We start from the raw sequence: 18,453 nt of genomic DNA on the forward strand, positions 1-18,453 counted from the left end.
GGTACATCCTGAGAAAGAAAGAAAGCACTTATGAAAAGACCTGGACGCCCACGGAAGACAACAGTGGTGGATGATCACAGAATAATTACCATGGTGAAGAGAAACCCCTTCACAACAGCCAACCAAGTGAACAACACTCTCCAGGATATAGGCGTATCAATATCCAAATCTACCATAAAGAGAAGACTGCATGAAAGTAAATACAGAGGGTTCACTGTACGGTGCGAGCCACTCATAAGCCTCAAGAATAAGAAGCCTAGATTGGACTTTGCTAACAAAAAAACATCTTAAAAAACAAGCACACTTCTGGAAGAATATTCTTTGGAGAGATGAAACCAAGATCAACCTCTACCAGAATGATAGAAAGAAAAAAGTATGGCAAAGGCATGGTACAGCTCATGATCCAAAGCATACCACATCATCTATCCTCTTCAGGACACAGGGTGTACAGGTACGCCCTTATGTCCTGGTACTTAAGGACACAGGGCGTACCTGTGTCCTTAAAACTTACATAAATAAAAAAAAGTATACATATTGGGTATCACCACGTCCGTATCGCCCGGCTCTATAAAAATATCACATGACCTAACCCCTTAGATGAACACCGTAAAAAATTTAAAATAAAAACTGTGCTAAATAAACCATTTTTTGTCAACTTACATCACAAAAAGTGTAATAGCAAGCAATCAAAAGTCACATGCACCCCAAAATAGTGCCAATAAAACCGTCATCTCATCCCGCAAAAATCATACCCTACCCAAGGTAATCGCCCAAAAACTGAAAAAATGATGGCTCTCAGACTATGGAAACACTAAAACATTATTTTTTTTGCTTCAAAAATTAAATCATTGTGTAAAACTTACATAAATAAAAAAAAGTATACATATTAGGTATCGCCACGTCCGTGACAACCTGGTCTATAATAATACCACATGATCTAACCTGTCAGATGAATGTTGTAAATAACAAAAAATCTACTTCATGTTTGGATTATTTTGGGAATGATAAGTAATAACTATTTTTGTAGGTATTACTATGTATTATAGAAGTAGAGAAATTGAAACTTGGAAATTTTTTATAATTAACATATTATTATTTTTTACTTCATTTTACCAGTGTCATGAAGTACAATATGTGACGAAAAAACTATCTCAGAATGGCCTGGATAAGTCAAAGCGTTTTAAAGTTATCACCACTTAAAGTGACACTGGTCAGATTAGCAAAAAATGGCCTGGTCCTTAACCCCTTAAGGACTCGGCCCTATTTCACCTTAAGGACTTGGCCATTTTTTGCAAATCTGACCACTGTCACTTTAAGTGCTGATAACTTTAAAACGCTTTGACTTACCCAGGCCGTTCTGAGATTGTTTTTTAGTCACATATTGTACTTCATGACACTGCTAAAATTGGGTCAAAAAAGTTAATTTTTTTGCATAAAAAAATACAATTTTTACCAAAAATTTTGAAAAATTAGCAAATTTCAAACTTTCAGTTTCTCTACTTCTGTAATACATAGTAATACCCCCAAAAATTGTGATGATTTTACATTCCCCATATGTCTACTTCATGTTTGTAGCATTTTGGGAATGATATTTTATTTTTTGGGGATGTTACAAGGCTTAGAAGTTTAGAAGCAAATTTAGAAATTTTCAGAAATCTTCAAAATCCCACTTTTTATGGACCAGTTCAGGTTTGAAGTCATATTGTGAGGCTTAGATAATAGAAACCTCCCAAAAATGACCCCATTCTAGAAACTACACCCCTCAAGGTATTCAAAACTGTTTTTTCAAACTTTATTAACCCTTTAGGTCTTCCACAAGAGTTAATGGCAGATGGAGAAACAATTTTGAAATTTATATTTTTTGGAAAATTTTCCAATATAATCAATTTTTCCAGTAGTAAAACAAGGGTTAACTGCCTAACAAAACTCAAAATGGGTTGCCCCGATTCTGTAGTTTGCAGAAACACCCCATATGTGGTCGTAAACTACTGTTTGGCCGAACGGGAGCACATAGAAGGAGGGGAACACCATATGGGTTTTGGAAGGCAGATTTTGCAGGACTGGTTTTGTTTATACCATGTCCCATTTGAAGCCCCCTGTTGCACCCCTAGAATAGAAATTTCAAAAAAGTGACTCCATCTAAGAAAGTACACCCCTCAAGGTATTCAAAACTGGGTTTACAAACTTTGTTAACCCTTTAGGTGTTCCACAAGAGTTGATGGCAGATGGAGAAACAATTTTGAAATTTCTATTTTTTGGAAAATTTTCCAAAATAATCAATTTTTTCCAGGAGTAAAACAAGGGTTAACTGCCAAACAAAACTCAAAATGGGTTTCCCCGATTCTGTAGTTTGCAGAAACACCCCATATGTGGTAATAAACTACTGTTTGGCCGAACGGGAGCACATAGAAGGAGGGGAACACCATATGGGTTTTGGAAGGCAGATTTTGCAGGACTGGTTTTGTTTATACCATGTCCCATTTGAAGCCCCCTGTTGCACCCCTAGAATAGAAATTTCAAAAAAGTGACTCCATCTAAGAAAGTACACCCCTCAAGGTATTCAAAACTGGGTTTACAAACTTTGTTAACCCTTTAGGTGTTCCACAAGAGTTGATGGCAGATGGAGAAACAATTTAGAAATTTCTATTTTTTGGAAAATTTTCCAATATAATAAATTTTTTCCAGGAGTAAAACAAGGGTTAACTGCCAAACAAAACTCAAAATGGGTTGCCCCGATTCTGTAGTTTGCAGAAACACCCCATATGTGGTCGTAAACTACTGTTTGGCCGAACGGGAGCACATAGAAGGAGGGGAACACCATATGGGTTTTGGAAGGCAGATTTTGCAGGACTGGTTTTGTTTATACCATGTCCCATTTGAAGTCCCCTGTTGCACCCCTAGAATAGAAATTTCAAAAAAGTGACTCCATCTAAGAAAGTACACCCCTCAAGGTATTTAAAACTGGGTTTACAAACTTTGTTAACCCTTTAGGTGTTCCACAAGAGTTGATGGCAGATGGAGAAACAATTTTGAAATTTCTATTTTTTGGAAAATTTTCCAAAATAATCAATTTTTTCCAGGAGTAAAACAAGGGTTAACTGCCAAACAAAACTCAAAATGGGTTGCCCCGATTCTGTAGTTTGCAGAAACACCCCATATGTGGTCGTAAACTACTATTTGGCTAAACGGCAGGACATAGAAGAAGGGGAACGTCATATGGTTTTTGGAAGGCAGATTTTGCTGGACTGGTTTATTTACACCATGTACCCTTTCAAGCCCCCTGATGCACCCCTAGAGTAGAAACTCCACAAAAGTGACCCCATCTAGGAAACTACGGGATAAGGTGGTTGTTGTTTTGGGACTATTTTAGGGGTAAATATGATTTTTGGTTGCTCTATATTACTCTTTTTTGAGGCAATGTAACAAAAAAAAAATTCTAAAATTGTTTCTACATTCGCTATTTAGTTTTGTGGAACACCTAAAGGGTTAACATAGTTTGTAAAGTAACTTTTGAATACCTTGAGGGGTGTAGTTTCTTAGATGGGGTCACTTTTTTGGAGTTTCTAGTCTAGGCTACATCAGGGGGGGCTTCTAATGGGACATGGTGTCAAAAAAAAAACTGTCCATCAAAATCTGCCTTCTAGAAACCATATGGAGTTCCCTTCGTTCTATGCCCTGCCGTGCGGCTATATAGCCATTTACGACCACATATGGGGTGTTTCTGCAAACTACAGAATCAGGGCCATAAATATTGAGTTTTGTTTGGCGGTTAACCCTTGCTTTATTACCGGCAAAAAGGATTCAAATGGAAATTTTGCCCAAAAATGGGTGTTTTGGCACCGTTTTTATTTTATATTTTTAACACCGTTCATCCGAGGCGTTTGGGCAAAAGTTATTTTTATAGCGACGACTTTTACGCACGCGACGATGCCCAATATGTATGGTTCTCAGACTTTGGAGACACTAAGCAGGCATCCTAAAAACTGCGGCCCTCCAGATGTTGTAAAACTACAATTCCCACCATGCCCTGCTGATGGCTGTAGGTTGTCTGGGCATGCTGGGAGTTATAGTTTTACAACATCTGGAGGGCCGCAGTTTGAGGATGCCTGCACTAAAACTAATATTTTTTTGGGAAAAAAAAAATGTTTCCGTGTCTCCAAAGTCTGAGAGCCATAGTTTTTTATGTTCTCTAGTGGACTGTTGGGGATTATAAAAATGTAGTACTCCATGGAAGTGTGATACTCCCTGAAGCAATCGATAACGCAGAGGCCCGGATGATCGGGGCAAGTGTCGCACTGAGTGGTGGTGTCCTTCCGTATCCCCCTCCTGCGACACACTCTGCACTTTTTTTGGGTTCGTCCCTTCTTTCCAGTATGGGGGACCACACCTGGAAAGTGTTGGCCAGGGACGATCCGGGCGCCTCCAATTCCCGAGGTACTCCGGCCTGCTCTTTCCCGGTCCGAAAAGATCAGGTCCTTGAGGACTGCCTCATAGAATTGGAGGAATGTCCCTGTGCTGCCAGCGCTTCGGGATAGTACAAAAGAGTTGTACATGGCAACCTGCACCAAGTAGACCGCAACTTTTTTGTACCATGCCCGGGTTTTGCGCATGGCGTTATATGGCTTGAGGACTTGATCCGAGAGATCAACTCCTCCCATATACCGATTGTAGGCGACGATACAATCGGGCTTGAGGACCGTTGCCGCGGTACCTCGCACAGGGACTGGGGTGATGCCGTTACCGTGGATTGTGGACAGCATAAGGACATCCCTCTTGTCCTTATACCTGACCAGCAACAGGTTTCCACTGGTAAGTGCACGGGTCTCACCCCTGGGGATAGGTACCTGGAGGGGGTAGGCAGGGAGGCCGCGTTGATTTTTCCGCACGGTCCCACAAGCGAACGTGGATCTGGCGGCAAGGGACCTGAACAAGGGAATGCTGGTATAAAAGTTGTCCACGTACAAGTGGTAACCCTTATCCAGCAGTGGGTACATAAGGTCCCACACGAGTTTCCCGGTAACACCCAGAGTGGGGGGACATTCTGGGGGTTGAATCCGGGAATCTCGCCCCTCGTACACACGAAATTTGTAAGTGTACCCTGAGGTACTCTCACAAATTTTGTATAGCTTCACGCCATACCTCGCCCGCTTTGTGGGAATATATTGGCGGAAACTGAGTCTCCCCTTGAACGCAACGAGAGACTCATCAACCGCGACCTCCCTTCCAGGTACGTAGGCCTGCTGAAATGTGGCCCCAAAGTGATCGATGACCGGCCGTATCTTGTACAGCCGGTCATAGGCAGGATCACTTCGGGGGGGACATGCTGCATTATCGGAATAATGCAGACATTTCCGGATGGCCTCAAACCGGGGACGTGTCATGACCATACTGTACAGTGGGGTCTGGTATAGGACGTCCCCACTCCAGTATTGCCTGACACTGGGTTTTTGGACTAGACCCATATGCAGCACGAGGCCCCAAAATGTCCTCATCTCGGCTGCACTGACCGGCGTCCAGCCACCGGGTCTAGCCAAAAATGAGCCTGGGTTTTGAGCGACGAACTGTTGGGCGTACAGATTCGTCTGCTCCACCATCAGATTCACCAGTGGGTTACTGAAAAAAAAACTAAAATAGTCTATTTCAGTAAACCCCACTGTGGGAATCTGGATTCCAGGATTGCAAGCAAAATCCGGAATCTCAGGCTCAAAGTCCACTGGGGGACACCAGCTAAGTTCATCGGCAGGGGGCTCCGGTGGACTTATTTGGTGGGCCGGGAAACCAGTACGAACCCCAGGGCGGCTCGTACTAGGGTGGGCCACAGGATCCCTAGCATGTGGGGCCCCTGGCTCCGCCTGGCGGCGTCTCCGCCGCCTTGGTGGCTCATCGTCATCAGATGATGATGAGGAGGATGCGGATGATAAAAGGAACGTGGGGTCATCCTCATCCTCACTGGGGCTCTCAGAGTCGGAGGCAATCTGGGCGTATGCCTCCTCGGCCGAGAACATCCGGCGGGCCATGGGTGTGTGTGCGTGTATGTGTGCGTGTGTGGAAACCTTTATTATATGTGCGTGTGTGTGGGGGCAACGGGTGTTCGCGTACTAAAAAAGGCAAAAAAAGAAAGGGCAAGTGTTAGGAAAAAAAAAGTTCAAACTTGCTGATCAGCGGTACAACGCTGATCAGCGGTCGGTGGGGTGGTGGGGCGGGCGATGCGCTAACACTGGACGGACGCTAAAAAGTGCCGGCCAGTCAGCGCACGCAGAAAAAAAAAAAGTGGTGGTAAGTGGGCAGGTGGTCAGGGGAGGGGGGGGGGGCTGGTGGTGGGGGGCTGGTGGTGGGGAAGGGGGGTGGGGTGGGGTGGGGGTCTGGTGGTGGGGGGGTCTAGTGGGGGGGGGCAAGTGGCAGGGGGGGATCTGGGGTCTGATGGATGGATCAAAGAAAGTTCGGAAATAAAAAAGTTTTTTTTTTTTTTTTCCCCTTCTTTCCCTGCCTAACGGTGCCTCTCCCTCACTGACCCTAACCTACCTGGGTGGCGATGGGTGCAGGAGGGTGATGGATGCCGATTGTGGGGACACAGGAGCTCGTTCTGGACGGTGCTGTACGGTCAGGGTGCTGGACAGGAAGAGGAGGGGAGAGAGGAGCGCAGGAAGTTTGAATCTCGCGCCTCTCTCCCCTGCTCCAATCAGCACCCTGGACAGCGGCGTTCAGCACCAGGGCCAGCACCGCCTCTCCAAATCCTAGGACTGCGATAGGTGGTGTAAAATTACGCCACCGATCGCAGTCTTTTTCCGGTTCATCGGGTCACAGGACACCCGAATGGACCGGAAACGCAGAAAACCGCAGGTCTGAATTGACCTGCGGTTTTCTGCGATCGTCGATGCGGGGGGGTAAAATGACCCCCCCCTGCATTGTTACGGGATGCCGGCTGAATGATTTCAGCCGAAATCCCGTTCCGATTAACCCCTGGGACGCCGGAATGCCGATTTCAAGTTAGGACGTACCGGTACGCCCTGAGTCCTTAAGGACTCGGGAAATAGGGCGTACCGATACGCCCTGCGTCCTTAAGGGGTTAAAGGGTTTCTACCACTTCGTTTCACATAATTAGCTGTCAGACACTAGCGATCCGCTAGTGTCTGCTCTACCAAACCATCCTAATATAATAGCTTTTGGGGCAGCCGTTTCGCTAAAAAAAGAACTTATATTGATATGCTAATGAGCCTCTAGGTGCTATGGGGGCGTCATTAGCACCTAGAGGCTCGGTCTACCTTCACAAACTGCCGCCGCCCAGCGCGTCCCTCCAGCCCGCCCATCTCCTCCGGAATGCGATCCTCCCCGTGTTCGTCTGTATTCGGCGCATGCCTGACCACTTCCCTGCTCAGACATCTCCACTGCGCCTGTTCCTCGGAGCACTATGACGTCATCGGCGCAGGCGCAGTGGAGATGTCTGAGCAGGGAAGCGGTCAGACATTCACTGCGCATGCGCCGAATACAGACGCGCACGGGGAGGATCGCATTCCGGAGGAGATGGACGGGCTGGAGGGACGGGCTGGAGGGACGCGCTGGGCGGCGGCAGTTTGTGAAGGTAGACCGAGCCTCTAGGTGCTAATGACGCCTCCATAGCACCTAGAGGCTCATTAGCATATCAATATAAGTTCTTTTTTTAGCGAAACGGCAGGACAATAAGCTGTTATATTAGGATGATTTGGTAGAGCAGACACTAGCGGATCGCTAGTGTCTGAAAGCTAATTATGTGAAAACAAAGTGGTAGAAACCCTTTAAGGTGAAATAAGGCTGTGTCCTTAAGGAGCTATAAAACACGGCGGAGGCAGTGTGATGGCTTGGGCATGCATGGCTGCCAGTGGCACTGGGTCCCTGGTGTTCATTGATGATGTGACAAAGGACAGAAGCAGCCGGATGAATTCTGGGGTTTTCAGAGACATACAGCACTATGTGCTCAAATCCAGCCAAACTGATTGGTCGGCATTTCATAATACAGATGGACAGTGACCCAAAACATAAAGCCAAAGCAAGTGGAATATTCTTGAATGGCCAAGTCAGTCACTTGATCTGAACCCAATAGAGCATTTCACTTGTTAAAGACTAAACTTCAGACAGAAAAGCCCAGAAACAAACAGCAACTAAAACCGCTGCAGTAAAGGCCTGGCCGAGCATTAAAAAGGAGGAAACACAGCGTCTGGTGACGTCCATGAGTTCAAGACTTCAGACAGTCATTGAAATTAACATTTTATTTACAATTATTTTATTTGTCCAATTACTTTTGAGCCCCTGAAATGAAGGGATTAAGTTTAAAGAAATGCTTTAGTTCCTCACATTTTTATTCAATCATTTTGTTCAACCCACTGAATTAAAGCTGAAAGTCTGAACTTCAACTGCATCTGAATTGTTTTGTTCAAAATCCATTGTGGTAATGTACCGAACCACCTGCAATCCATTAGTGGTGGTCGTGCTTGCACAAGATAGGTAAAAGCACTAGCCCAGGCTTGGCCAACCTGCGGCTCTCCAGCTGTTGTAAAACTACAACTCCCACCATGCCCTGCTGTAGACTAATAGCTGTAGGTAGTCTGGGCATGCTGGGAGTTGTAGTTTTGCAACAGCTGGAGAGCCTCAGGTTGGCCATCCCTGCACTAGCCTATGTGCACTCCCATGGTCCCGGCCACCATAGAAGCTGATGCTTTTTCCTATAGTGTGCAAGCACGACCACCACTGATGGATTGCACGGTGGTCTGTAACCATGGAAACGAGCAGTGCATAATGTGATGGAAAAATGAATGCAGCAAGCGAAGGAAGCAATATGGACAATCACAATACATTAGTAAGTGGTTTGTATTAACTTCCTCTATAATAAATGCCACTTACTGAAGTGAGACAACCCCTTTAATTATGAATGCATGATTCAACAGATCATTTCCAAACGTATTTCGGAGCCTGCATGCTCCTCCTTCAGTGGCGATGTATAATGTTCCTTAATCCTATCTTTTTAAACCCCCCCATTTTAGAGGCGGTGTATCTCTCATTGGACACCTTAGTAGTATCCAAAATATGCAATGGATTTGTAGTTGTTTCTATTTCAAACCATAAACATAAATGAAATTTGTGCCCAAACTATTAATAATAAATTAATATTGGTAAAACTATTTGTAATAAACTGACATATTTTTATTTTCTATACGAGCAATTCTCCAGATGATAGTGTGCCTTTCAACTTGTTATATGTACTAATTTAGTGCATAGTAACAGGTTTTTAGTGATGCATGCAAATGCTGTATATTGATGTGCCCACAACCTTTGGCACAGCTATAGAGGCATGCACAGGTGGCCATGTAAACCAGGACTCCATATTTGAGAGGCCATAGGCCTACATAATCACACACACAGTTTTTTTTTTTTGGAAGCCAAAGCCAGAACTGGATCCAAAGACAGAGGACTTCAATGTTTCCCTCCTGTAGGATCCACTCCTGCCTTTGACCCTAAAACTGCATATGTGATATCAGCCTCAGAGATGCCTCCTTAGTGCCTCCCTAGATATTTAGGGTATATCTAGCTGTAAATAATGTAGATTCTATATAGTGTCATTTCAACACACATGAATAAAATAAGGAGCCATTGCCTCTTGGTGGTAGGCCCAGTTAAAGCATTTGTTTCCAAGTTCTTCAGCCTATATCATTACTAAAATGACTCCCATCATTGATAACAGCAGAATAGAGGGATGAGAGATCAAAGGTAGAGTTCAAGAACTTACGTTTCCTGCTTGTTTCCATTGTCATATAGATATGGCTGCCACAGGCCCGCTGCTCCATCACTTGTGGTGAGTGGGGTCAACTTGTCTGCATACACCTCAATCTTGAGAGGATGTACTGAATGTTGGTACTGGTCATGAATACATAGGGCTGTGGAGAGTCCTATCACTCCAGCTCCTATCACAGCTATATGCATATTCCTGGCTATTACGACCCTGCAGGACAAAGTACAGAATAAATAAAAGATGGGTAATACAGGTCCAAGAGCTCAATTCATAATTAACCATCTGAACTGGTGGTTCTCCTGGTAGGACTTACATATTAAAGAGAACATGTCTCAATGTCTGCATGTAGCCTGATGATTTGTATACTGGGAAACGCCTTCTTTGCAGGCACTGTATGTCTCATGAGACAACTATCACTTCAGCAGATAATTCTTTCAAGTTTATTACCATCAGTGATCAATGTTGGAGTGATTTGCCATTATGTGGAATTCCAGACTACATTTCAACACTGGTGACTATTCCCATGTTTTGTAACCAAGACAGATCTGCTTTGAAAAATTGCCTCAAGGTAGAGGATCAAAGCAAGATATCAGGAACTGAAATCAGCGCTTAACATTTCATAACAGAACATGTTTGTTGCAAAATTTCTTGCAAAAATGTCTTATGTTGGCATCAGCATGACATTACTGTCAACTCATACCCATATGCAAATATTTGTGCACCGTTCATCATATTCGTCATACAGTGAACCGTGAAATTTATTCCCATTTTATACCATCTCACAGAATCATCACTAAGTTCATAAACACATTCCTTAGGTTTAAGGAGGTTATCCAAGACTATAATAGACCTTGCAGAATGGCCGACCCATGGTGGTGATCTTACTTGCCTGGTCCGCGCCAATGAGTTGGGTCTCCATCGCTCCATGGCCGGCTCTTCATCTCCTTGCGGTGACGCAGAGGGAGCAGGTCACTGCTGCGGCCAGCGATTGGCTGCAGCAGTCACTTGCCCTGTCAACAGAATGTTAATTTCAGTGCAGCAGGGAGATGAAGAACTGGATGTGGGGCGTTTGAGACCGAACCCAGTGGCTAGGACCAGGTAAGTAGGATCACCACTGTGAGGTCTGTTATACTCTTGGATAACCATTTGAAATGTGAATGTATAATTATAATTAATTATAAAATAAATCAGTAGTATTAAATAAAATACATTTTGTATTATTTTGTATAAGAAGAATAAAAATTGTCCTCTCCTTCCAGAACTGTACCCCCTTTCTCTGCCGACAGGTGCTCTATAAATATTCCCTAGAACGTCTACTGTAAATGAGTAACTAGAAGAAAGCAGCGTTAAGGACAAAGATGCTAAATATTTCATATTTTCTTTTAACTGATTGGCATGCTTTATGAAATACACGTCTGGACTCTGAATACCATCAAGGAATACATTCAGGTGGATTACTGGCCAAATTATGGTCCAGACTGAAGTATAATTGTTGGAACATAATATGAGAATACTGAGCTAACTGTAAAACACATCAACAATAACACACACCTGTAATGCCTTTTTCTCACAAGAGACTTAAAGCGCAGTTTGAAGGAAGACGTCTGTGAAGCATCTCATCAACCAAGCCATGGTATATAAGCCACAGCAACTGAATTTATTGAAAGTGTTTCGCTTGTCATCTGACTGGCTTTTTTTCTTCCAATAAGAATAACTTGTACAAGGAATCTCTGGCATTAAATACTTGTGACTGATGTTTCAGCATAATCTGTTTATCATAATCAACACAAGGTCAAGACGCTCAAGTTGATTGCATTTTTTTAATGACTAAAGTTATGAGGTGTGATAAAACTGCATGAGGAGAGGTGTTAGAACAGTGTACCTAAATCTTAAGGACAAAGGACACTCATTTGTTTACAGTGAGTTTCCCATTTTAGACACAAAGGAGGATCGGTTCAAAAGAGATGTTAAAGAAGCTATTTGGTTTCTCTATTTTAAGATAACCTTTAACAAAAGTGAAGGGTTTGACATCTCTCAAGGCAGTTTAAGCACATCTCATAGCTTCAGTCATGCAAATAAAGTCAACATCTTACCTTCATGAGGTCCTAGACCTTATGTTATGATAAACAGATTATGCTGACTGAAGCATGAGTCACCAAGTAATGCCAGAGATTCTTTGTATAAGTTATTCTAATTCACCCAAAAACGTTGTTCATTACAGTGGTATCTGTGGGGAATATTTCTGCAACAATGAAAGTGGCCTTATAGTTACCAACCTTGCAAAACACCTCAACAGCTTACTTTAAAGGGGTTGTTCGAGATAACATATTTGTGGACTATAAGACGCATCTAGGATTTGGAAGAGGAAAATAAGATAAAAATATTTTTCATCAGACTCCCATTCTTTATCATACCTCAGATTAGACCCCAAAACTTTCATCAGCCTCAGATCAGACCCCCATCAGCCCGAGATTGGACGTAAAAAGAAAAAACTAACTTGGCTTGCTCCAGACAGTGCCGACACTCACTGCTCCCTGGTCTTCTTTCGGCCTGCACTGCACTGTGACGGGACGTTGCATAGTGTCAGGTAATAAGGCTACTTTCACAATGGCGTTTTAGTTTCCGTTTGTGAGATCCGTTCAGGGCTCTCACAAGCGGTCCAAAATGGATCAGTTTTGCCCAAATGCATTCTGAATGAAAAAGGATCCGTTCAGAATGCATCAGTTTGCCTCCGTTCCGCCTCCATTCCGCTCTGGAGGCGGACACCAAAACACTTTAACACAATAATAGCATATATGAAACAAAAAAAAAAATTATGTTCTGAGAGCTATAGTTTTTTTCTTTTTTGGGCGACTTTCTAATGTAGGGGCTCATTTTTTTTGCGGGATGAGGTGACGGTTTTATTGGTATCATTTTGTGGGACATACACCTTTTTGATCGCTTGGTGTTGCACTTTTTGTGATGTAAGGTGGCAAAAATTGCATTTTTTTACACCGTTTTTAGCTTATTTATTTTTTGGGTGTTTATCGGACGGGGTGGATCATGTGATATATTTATAAAGTCGGTCATTACGGACGCGCCGATACCTAATATGTGTGTTTCTTTTTTTTTTATTATAAAATCAGGGGAAACATTTTTCTTTTTTCACTTGAAACTTCGTTTTTTTTAATCAAAAACACTTAAAATTTCAATTTTTTTACTTTATTTCTGACTTTAACTTTTGGGGGCCTGATCCCCTCTGCAATGCATTATGGGGGTGCCAGCTGGGTGTATTGCGGATCCGCAATACACGACGGACCTGTGAATGGACCCTTAATGCAACGTGTGTCACTATTAGCCACTAAGAGAGGTATCCTAAAACATTAGTTGACACCAACAGTGCCGTCCATAAAAGAAATGATAGAGCATACAAAAAAATGCCTTTTGGCAGACAAGTGGGCAGCAGATAGGGGTGGGGGAAAGGGCCTGCAAAGTATACCACACAAAATGGTTAGCTTACATACAAGCTTTTTATCCCACGGAAATGGTAAATGAGCTAATATAAAGGAATGTAGCGAGGTAATCAAAGCATAAGCTAACCTGTCACCAGGTCTTTGAAAGTTATAAAGATAATATACATATATAATGATTGGAGCCACAGTATCTGTGGGACGGGTAGGGAGGGGGGTGGGAGTTAGTTGGGGGGGTAAATTTATATTCTATGCTATGTCTTTGCAATATCTTTTTTTTTTTAAAGAATGAGTCATACAACTTGATGAACATTTTGATTGTGCTGTTCAATTTATTTGAAAATCTCAATAAAAAAAAAACATGTCATGTGTGTCCAAAATGGGGTGGTAACGCTCAGTGTGTACACCTGAGCTCCACTAGACCACAAAGGTGTAAAACAATGTTTGATAACCACACCGCCCGGTCGCCAGTATCCCCAGAACAGGGGCGGATTAAGTGCATGATAGGTCCGGGGCTGTCTACCCAACTCGGGCCCCTCCCTCCATTTTAGTTTAATTTTTTTTCTGTATGAAGAGGCTGCGGTGCTTCGTGAGCGCCAGTCTCTTCCTAGGCCATATGACATCACATGGTCTAGGTGCAGCTCTGTCTTATCTGAGTGATTGGGGCTGAGCTGCAATACCAAGCACAATGCTATCAAATGGACAGCGCTGTGCTTGGTAAGGAGCAAAGAGGCTGCGGCGCTCACTGGGACATCGCGGTCTCCTCAAACAGCTGATTGGTGGGGGTGCCAGGAGTCTGACCCCCACCATCTTATAACTCTCTGAGTTCAGATGTCATAGATGTTATCTGCAGTCCTATGTAACACCCCACATAACGGAGTGAGAAACAGCTGCCACATTGAACAGTGAACGGCCATACCAGCGCCGGGCACTCTGCTGCATACCTTCAATGTGGCAGCGGTTTCTCCACTGTATAACCACTGTTTGACTAGCTCCTGGTGACTCACATTTGAAGAAACGCGTCGAGCCAGATGCACATGTGGGAAATATAGCTAGCTGAGATTTTGTAGGCAAGTAGGGCTGGGGGATCAGGGTTGTAGGCATGGACATTATACCCTGAGATGGTTGTTAGTGTTGAGGCTACAACCTGGGGCCTTTGACTGAATTTAACATGGAGCCTATAATGGGAATGAATTAGCCTGTACCATCCCAATCCTTCCTGGACACACACACACACACTCCACAGCGTCAACCAGTAAGGTGTGATTACCCACACCGATTTCTGGGGATACTGACGACCGTGCGGTGTGGTTATCAAACATTGTTTTACACCTTGGTGATAACTGCTCTAGTGGAGCTCAGATGTACACACTGAGCGTTACCACCCCATTTAGGACACACATGACCTATATGTTTTAAGTCCTCTATGTGTTCTGGGTTATACGTTTTCACCATAGGTTTTCTTTCTTGAGGGTACAGATATCACCCCAAATTTTGTTTTGTTTCTCTTGCGTTTAATAAAGATTAGTTTTCTTTTAGCACCTCACTCCTCTGTGACAGTAATTAATTAGATTCACAAGCAGAGCCCTTGTAGCACTCAGTGGATATTTTGCTGGAGTAGGGTTCCCACCCCTTTTAACTGGAGTTTTAGTAATTAATTAGAGATGCATCACCTATCTATACCGATCAATCCGTGAAGAGTTGACGACCTGGTAGTAGGCTGACAGAATAGCGATGCAATATACTGACCGTGCAAAAGTAGCCTTACACATTAGATGTAGGCCAAATGCTTGTTCAGCCAAGGGCTATTTCTCCTGATACCCCATACACAGTGGGTGTGCATGTACAAACATAGTGTAAATGATCTTGAGTCCGATTATGTATTTTTTATCTTCATACTCACTTGCGTTCTGATGCTGTGCTCCAACAAACTGGCAGTAAAATGCGTTGACAGGAGTCCTCTCTATTATGTGCTGGAGCTCAGGAGTCCTCTCAATGCATTTTACTGCTAGTTTGTCACACACCAGACTCTGAGTCACTTACACTATACACAGCTTACTCTAGTTTTGGGGGTGTTTTGGAGCTGACAAATGAATGGCAACAGAAAAAGACCACATGGTCCATCTCATCTGCCCTTGTATTTTCCTTGTTATTTTTCTCTTAGGATAGATATATCCCCAGGCACCTTTCTTCACTTAGGGTCCATTCACACGTCCGTGTGTGTTTTGCGGATCCACAAAACACGGACATCTGCGATGTGCGTTCCGCATTTTGCGGACCACACATCGCCGGCACTTAATAGAAAATGCCTATTCTTGTCCGCAATTGCGGACAGGAATAGGACATGTTCTATTTTTTTCGGGAACGGAATTGCGGACCCGGAAGTGCGGATCCGCAATTCTGGATCCGGGCAGCACATCGTGCTGCCCCATAGAAATGAATGGGTCCGCAATTCGGAATGAAATTGCGGATGTGTGAATGGACCCTTATTGTTGATTTTCCAACCACATGTGATGGAAGTTTGTTCAAAGCATCTACTACTCTTTCAACAATATAATCTTCTCCTACTAAATTCAGATTGTGGCCCGTTTTCTCATGTTCAGAACCCAAAATAAAGGTTGTGTTGTCATTGACCAAGCACCACTAGCAGTTCATACTTTGTCAATCTCATCTTAATCACATTACATTTTCCCTGTGTTCTTTTTTTCCATTTTCTACTAGTAATAAGATCTATATAGAATGATAAATATGTACTGTACCATGATGCTGAAAAGATGCTAATAAGTACAAAACTGTTGCACCTTGGAGGAACATTTACTGCTATCTTTGTTATATGGGAATTCAGAACAGTATTTGTGAGTACATCCATCAGCCTGCTCCACTGCACACCGCTGTTGTGCCTGCGCAGGCACAGATTGTGCTGCAATGGAGGAGGCCGAGTGCCCACTCCCCCATCTCTAGACATTTTCAGGATTTCAGCAGCACACAGTTGATACTGTAGATTCTGTAGAAGACTATGCTAACAAGGAGGCATAGCTTCAGAAAGTGTCAAAATGGCACAGCCCTTCTAATTAAGATATATATGTAAGATGCTTATATTCAGGTCTGAAAAACTATACATAAAGCACAACCCCTTTAAGAGGAAACAAGGCAGTTGTGTGTGATTTCCCCAGTGGATGCCTATTAGGAAACAGCGAAAGGAATGGAAGAATAGTGTGGTTGTTCTGATATATCTCCTGTAATTATGCAGTTAGCTGCCTTATGTGTGCACTTGCATATTAGTAGTACTGTTCCTTTAAATTGTAACGAACAAGCTAATTTGTAATGTAAGCATACAGTGTGGCATCCAATAATGCAAGAGAGCGGTACCTGGCAGAGTGAACCAGACATGAAGAAGCACCTTTCCAGAGCATAGCTCAAAATGAACAAGTTCAGCTCCCACATCCATGCAGCTGCCACACAAGGAAATGTCCCTGCAAAGTTTCATTTTCAGTTACTCTATGGTATGAGCACAGCACAGACTGATGTCGGTGTCGGCAGCACTACACTGGCTGAACTAAGAACTGCAACGTGTGTTCAGCTGCGGCACACCATTACTTACTGTAGGAGGAATGTCTGCCTGTAATCAAAAGATAAATTATTACTTAGGCTACTTTCACACTGGCGGTTTGGTTTCCGTTTGTGAGATCCGTTCAGGGCTCTCACAAGCGGTCCAAAACGGATCAGTTTTGCCCTAATGCATTCTGAATGGATAAGGATCCGCTCAGAATGCATCAGTTTGCCTCCGTTCCGTCTCCATTCCGCTTGCAGCGTTTTGGTGTCCGTGTGGCAAAACTGAGCCAAACGGATCCGTTCTGACACACAGTGTAAGTCAATGGGTACGGATCCGTTTTCACTGACACAATCTGGCACAATAGAAAACGGATCCGTCCTCCATTGACTTTCAATGGAGTTCATGACGGATCTGTCTTGGCTATGTTAAAGATAACACAAACGGATCCGTTCTGAACGGATGCAGACGGTTGTATTATCTGAACGGATCCGTCTGTGCAGATCCATGACGGATCCGCACCAAACGCGAGTGTGAAAGTAGCCTTAGATTTGTACTGATTCTGAGTAGAGCTGACTGAATTAATTTTGACTAATCAAATCTGTTAAAAAAAAAAGAAAAAAAAATGCTGCTCAAAACCCTACCCCTTGATTGATAAGGCAAGACATATGGTCTGGTCCTGTCAATCTCATGCCTGCGCTTTGTAGTGGCGCATGCACAGTCTTCCTCTGTGCTGCTCAGGTAGCGGCAGCAGAGCCACTGCGCTTGTGCAGCTACTGGGAGCAACGCGCAAGTGCAAGATTGACATGGCCAAGCGAGATGTCTGGTCCTGTCAATTTTAGATTACTGTATTTATTTTTTTACGCACTAAGGCTCCATTCATACGTCCGTATAATGGGTCCGCATCCGTTCCGCAAATTGCTCCCACACTCCAAAGACATACTGATAGGGACCTTAGATTGTGAGCCCCATTGGGGACAGCTTGATGCTAATGTCTGTAAAGCGCTGCAGAATATAATAGTGCTATATAAGGGTCCATTCACACGTCCGTAGTCTATGGGGCAGGAATGGATGCGGACAGCACACTGTGTTGTGAACAGTGAGACTAGAACAGTGAGACTTTCAAAAGATAAGATTTTGTTTCTTCAAACCCTTTCCAGTCATCCAGCCATTTTTTGTGGGTTTCGGACAAGCCCTTTAATGGGCTTAGCAACTATGAAATCCACACGTACACACTTTTACACTTTCAGTTTTTTTATGTAGTTTTTGAAGTCAAAAGCCATGTGTGGATTATAAAGAGAGAGTAAGTATAAGGCCTCATGCACACGACTGTTGTGTGTTTTGCGGTCCGCAAACTGCGGATCCGCAAAACACGGATGGCGTCAGTGTGCTTTCCGCAATTTTGCAAAACGGCATGGACAGCCTTTAATATAACTGCCTATTCTTGTCCACAAAGCGCGGACAAGAATAGGACATGTTATATTTTTTTTTGCGGACCACGGAACGGAGCAACGGATGCGGACACACACGGAGTGCTGTCCGCATCTTTTGCGGCCCCATTGAAGTGAATGGGTCCGCATCCGTGTGCATCATGCCTAAAGGACTTTTTTTTTTATTCACTCCTGTTTTTGGCTTCAAAAACTGCATTAGAAAACTTGAATGTGGAAACCTAGCCTCCCAGCTGCATGTGCACT

At 43.6% G+C, this 18,453-nt stretch overlaps 1 protein-coding gene across 1 annotated transcript in view; it reads right to left on the reverse strand.

Annotated features, from left to right (window-relative positions):
• Nucleotides 1–16,717, reverse strand: part of DAO (D-amino acid oxidase) — a 38,205-nt gene extending 21,488 nt beyond the window's left edge. Inside the window, 2 exon segments of the mRNA XM_040416603.1 lie at nt 9,758–9,970; nt 16,579–16,717. Coding sequence (XP_040272537.1) covers nt 9,758–9,970; nt 16,579–16,622 — 257 coding nt within the window. The 5' untranslated portion in view covers nt 16,623–16,717.
• Nucleotides 16,718–18,453: the final 1,736 nt, after the last annotated feature.

Source organism: Bufo bufo, chromosome 2, assembly GCF_905171765.1.
Source record: "Bufo bufo chromosome 2, aBufBuf1.1, whole genome shotgun sequence".
Taxonomy (NCBI): domain Eukaryota; kingdom Metazoa; phylum Chordata; class Amphibia; order Anura; family Bufonidae; genus Bufo; species Bufo bufo.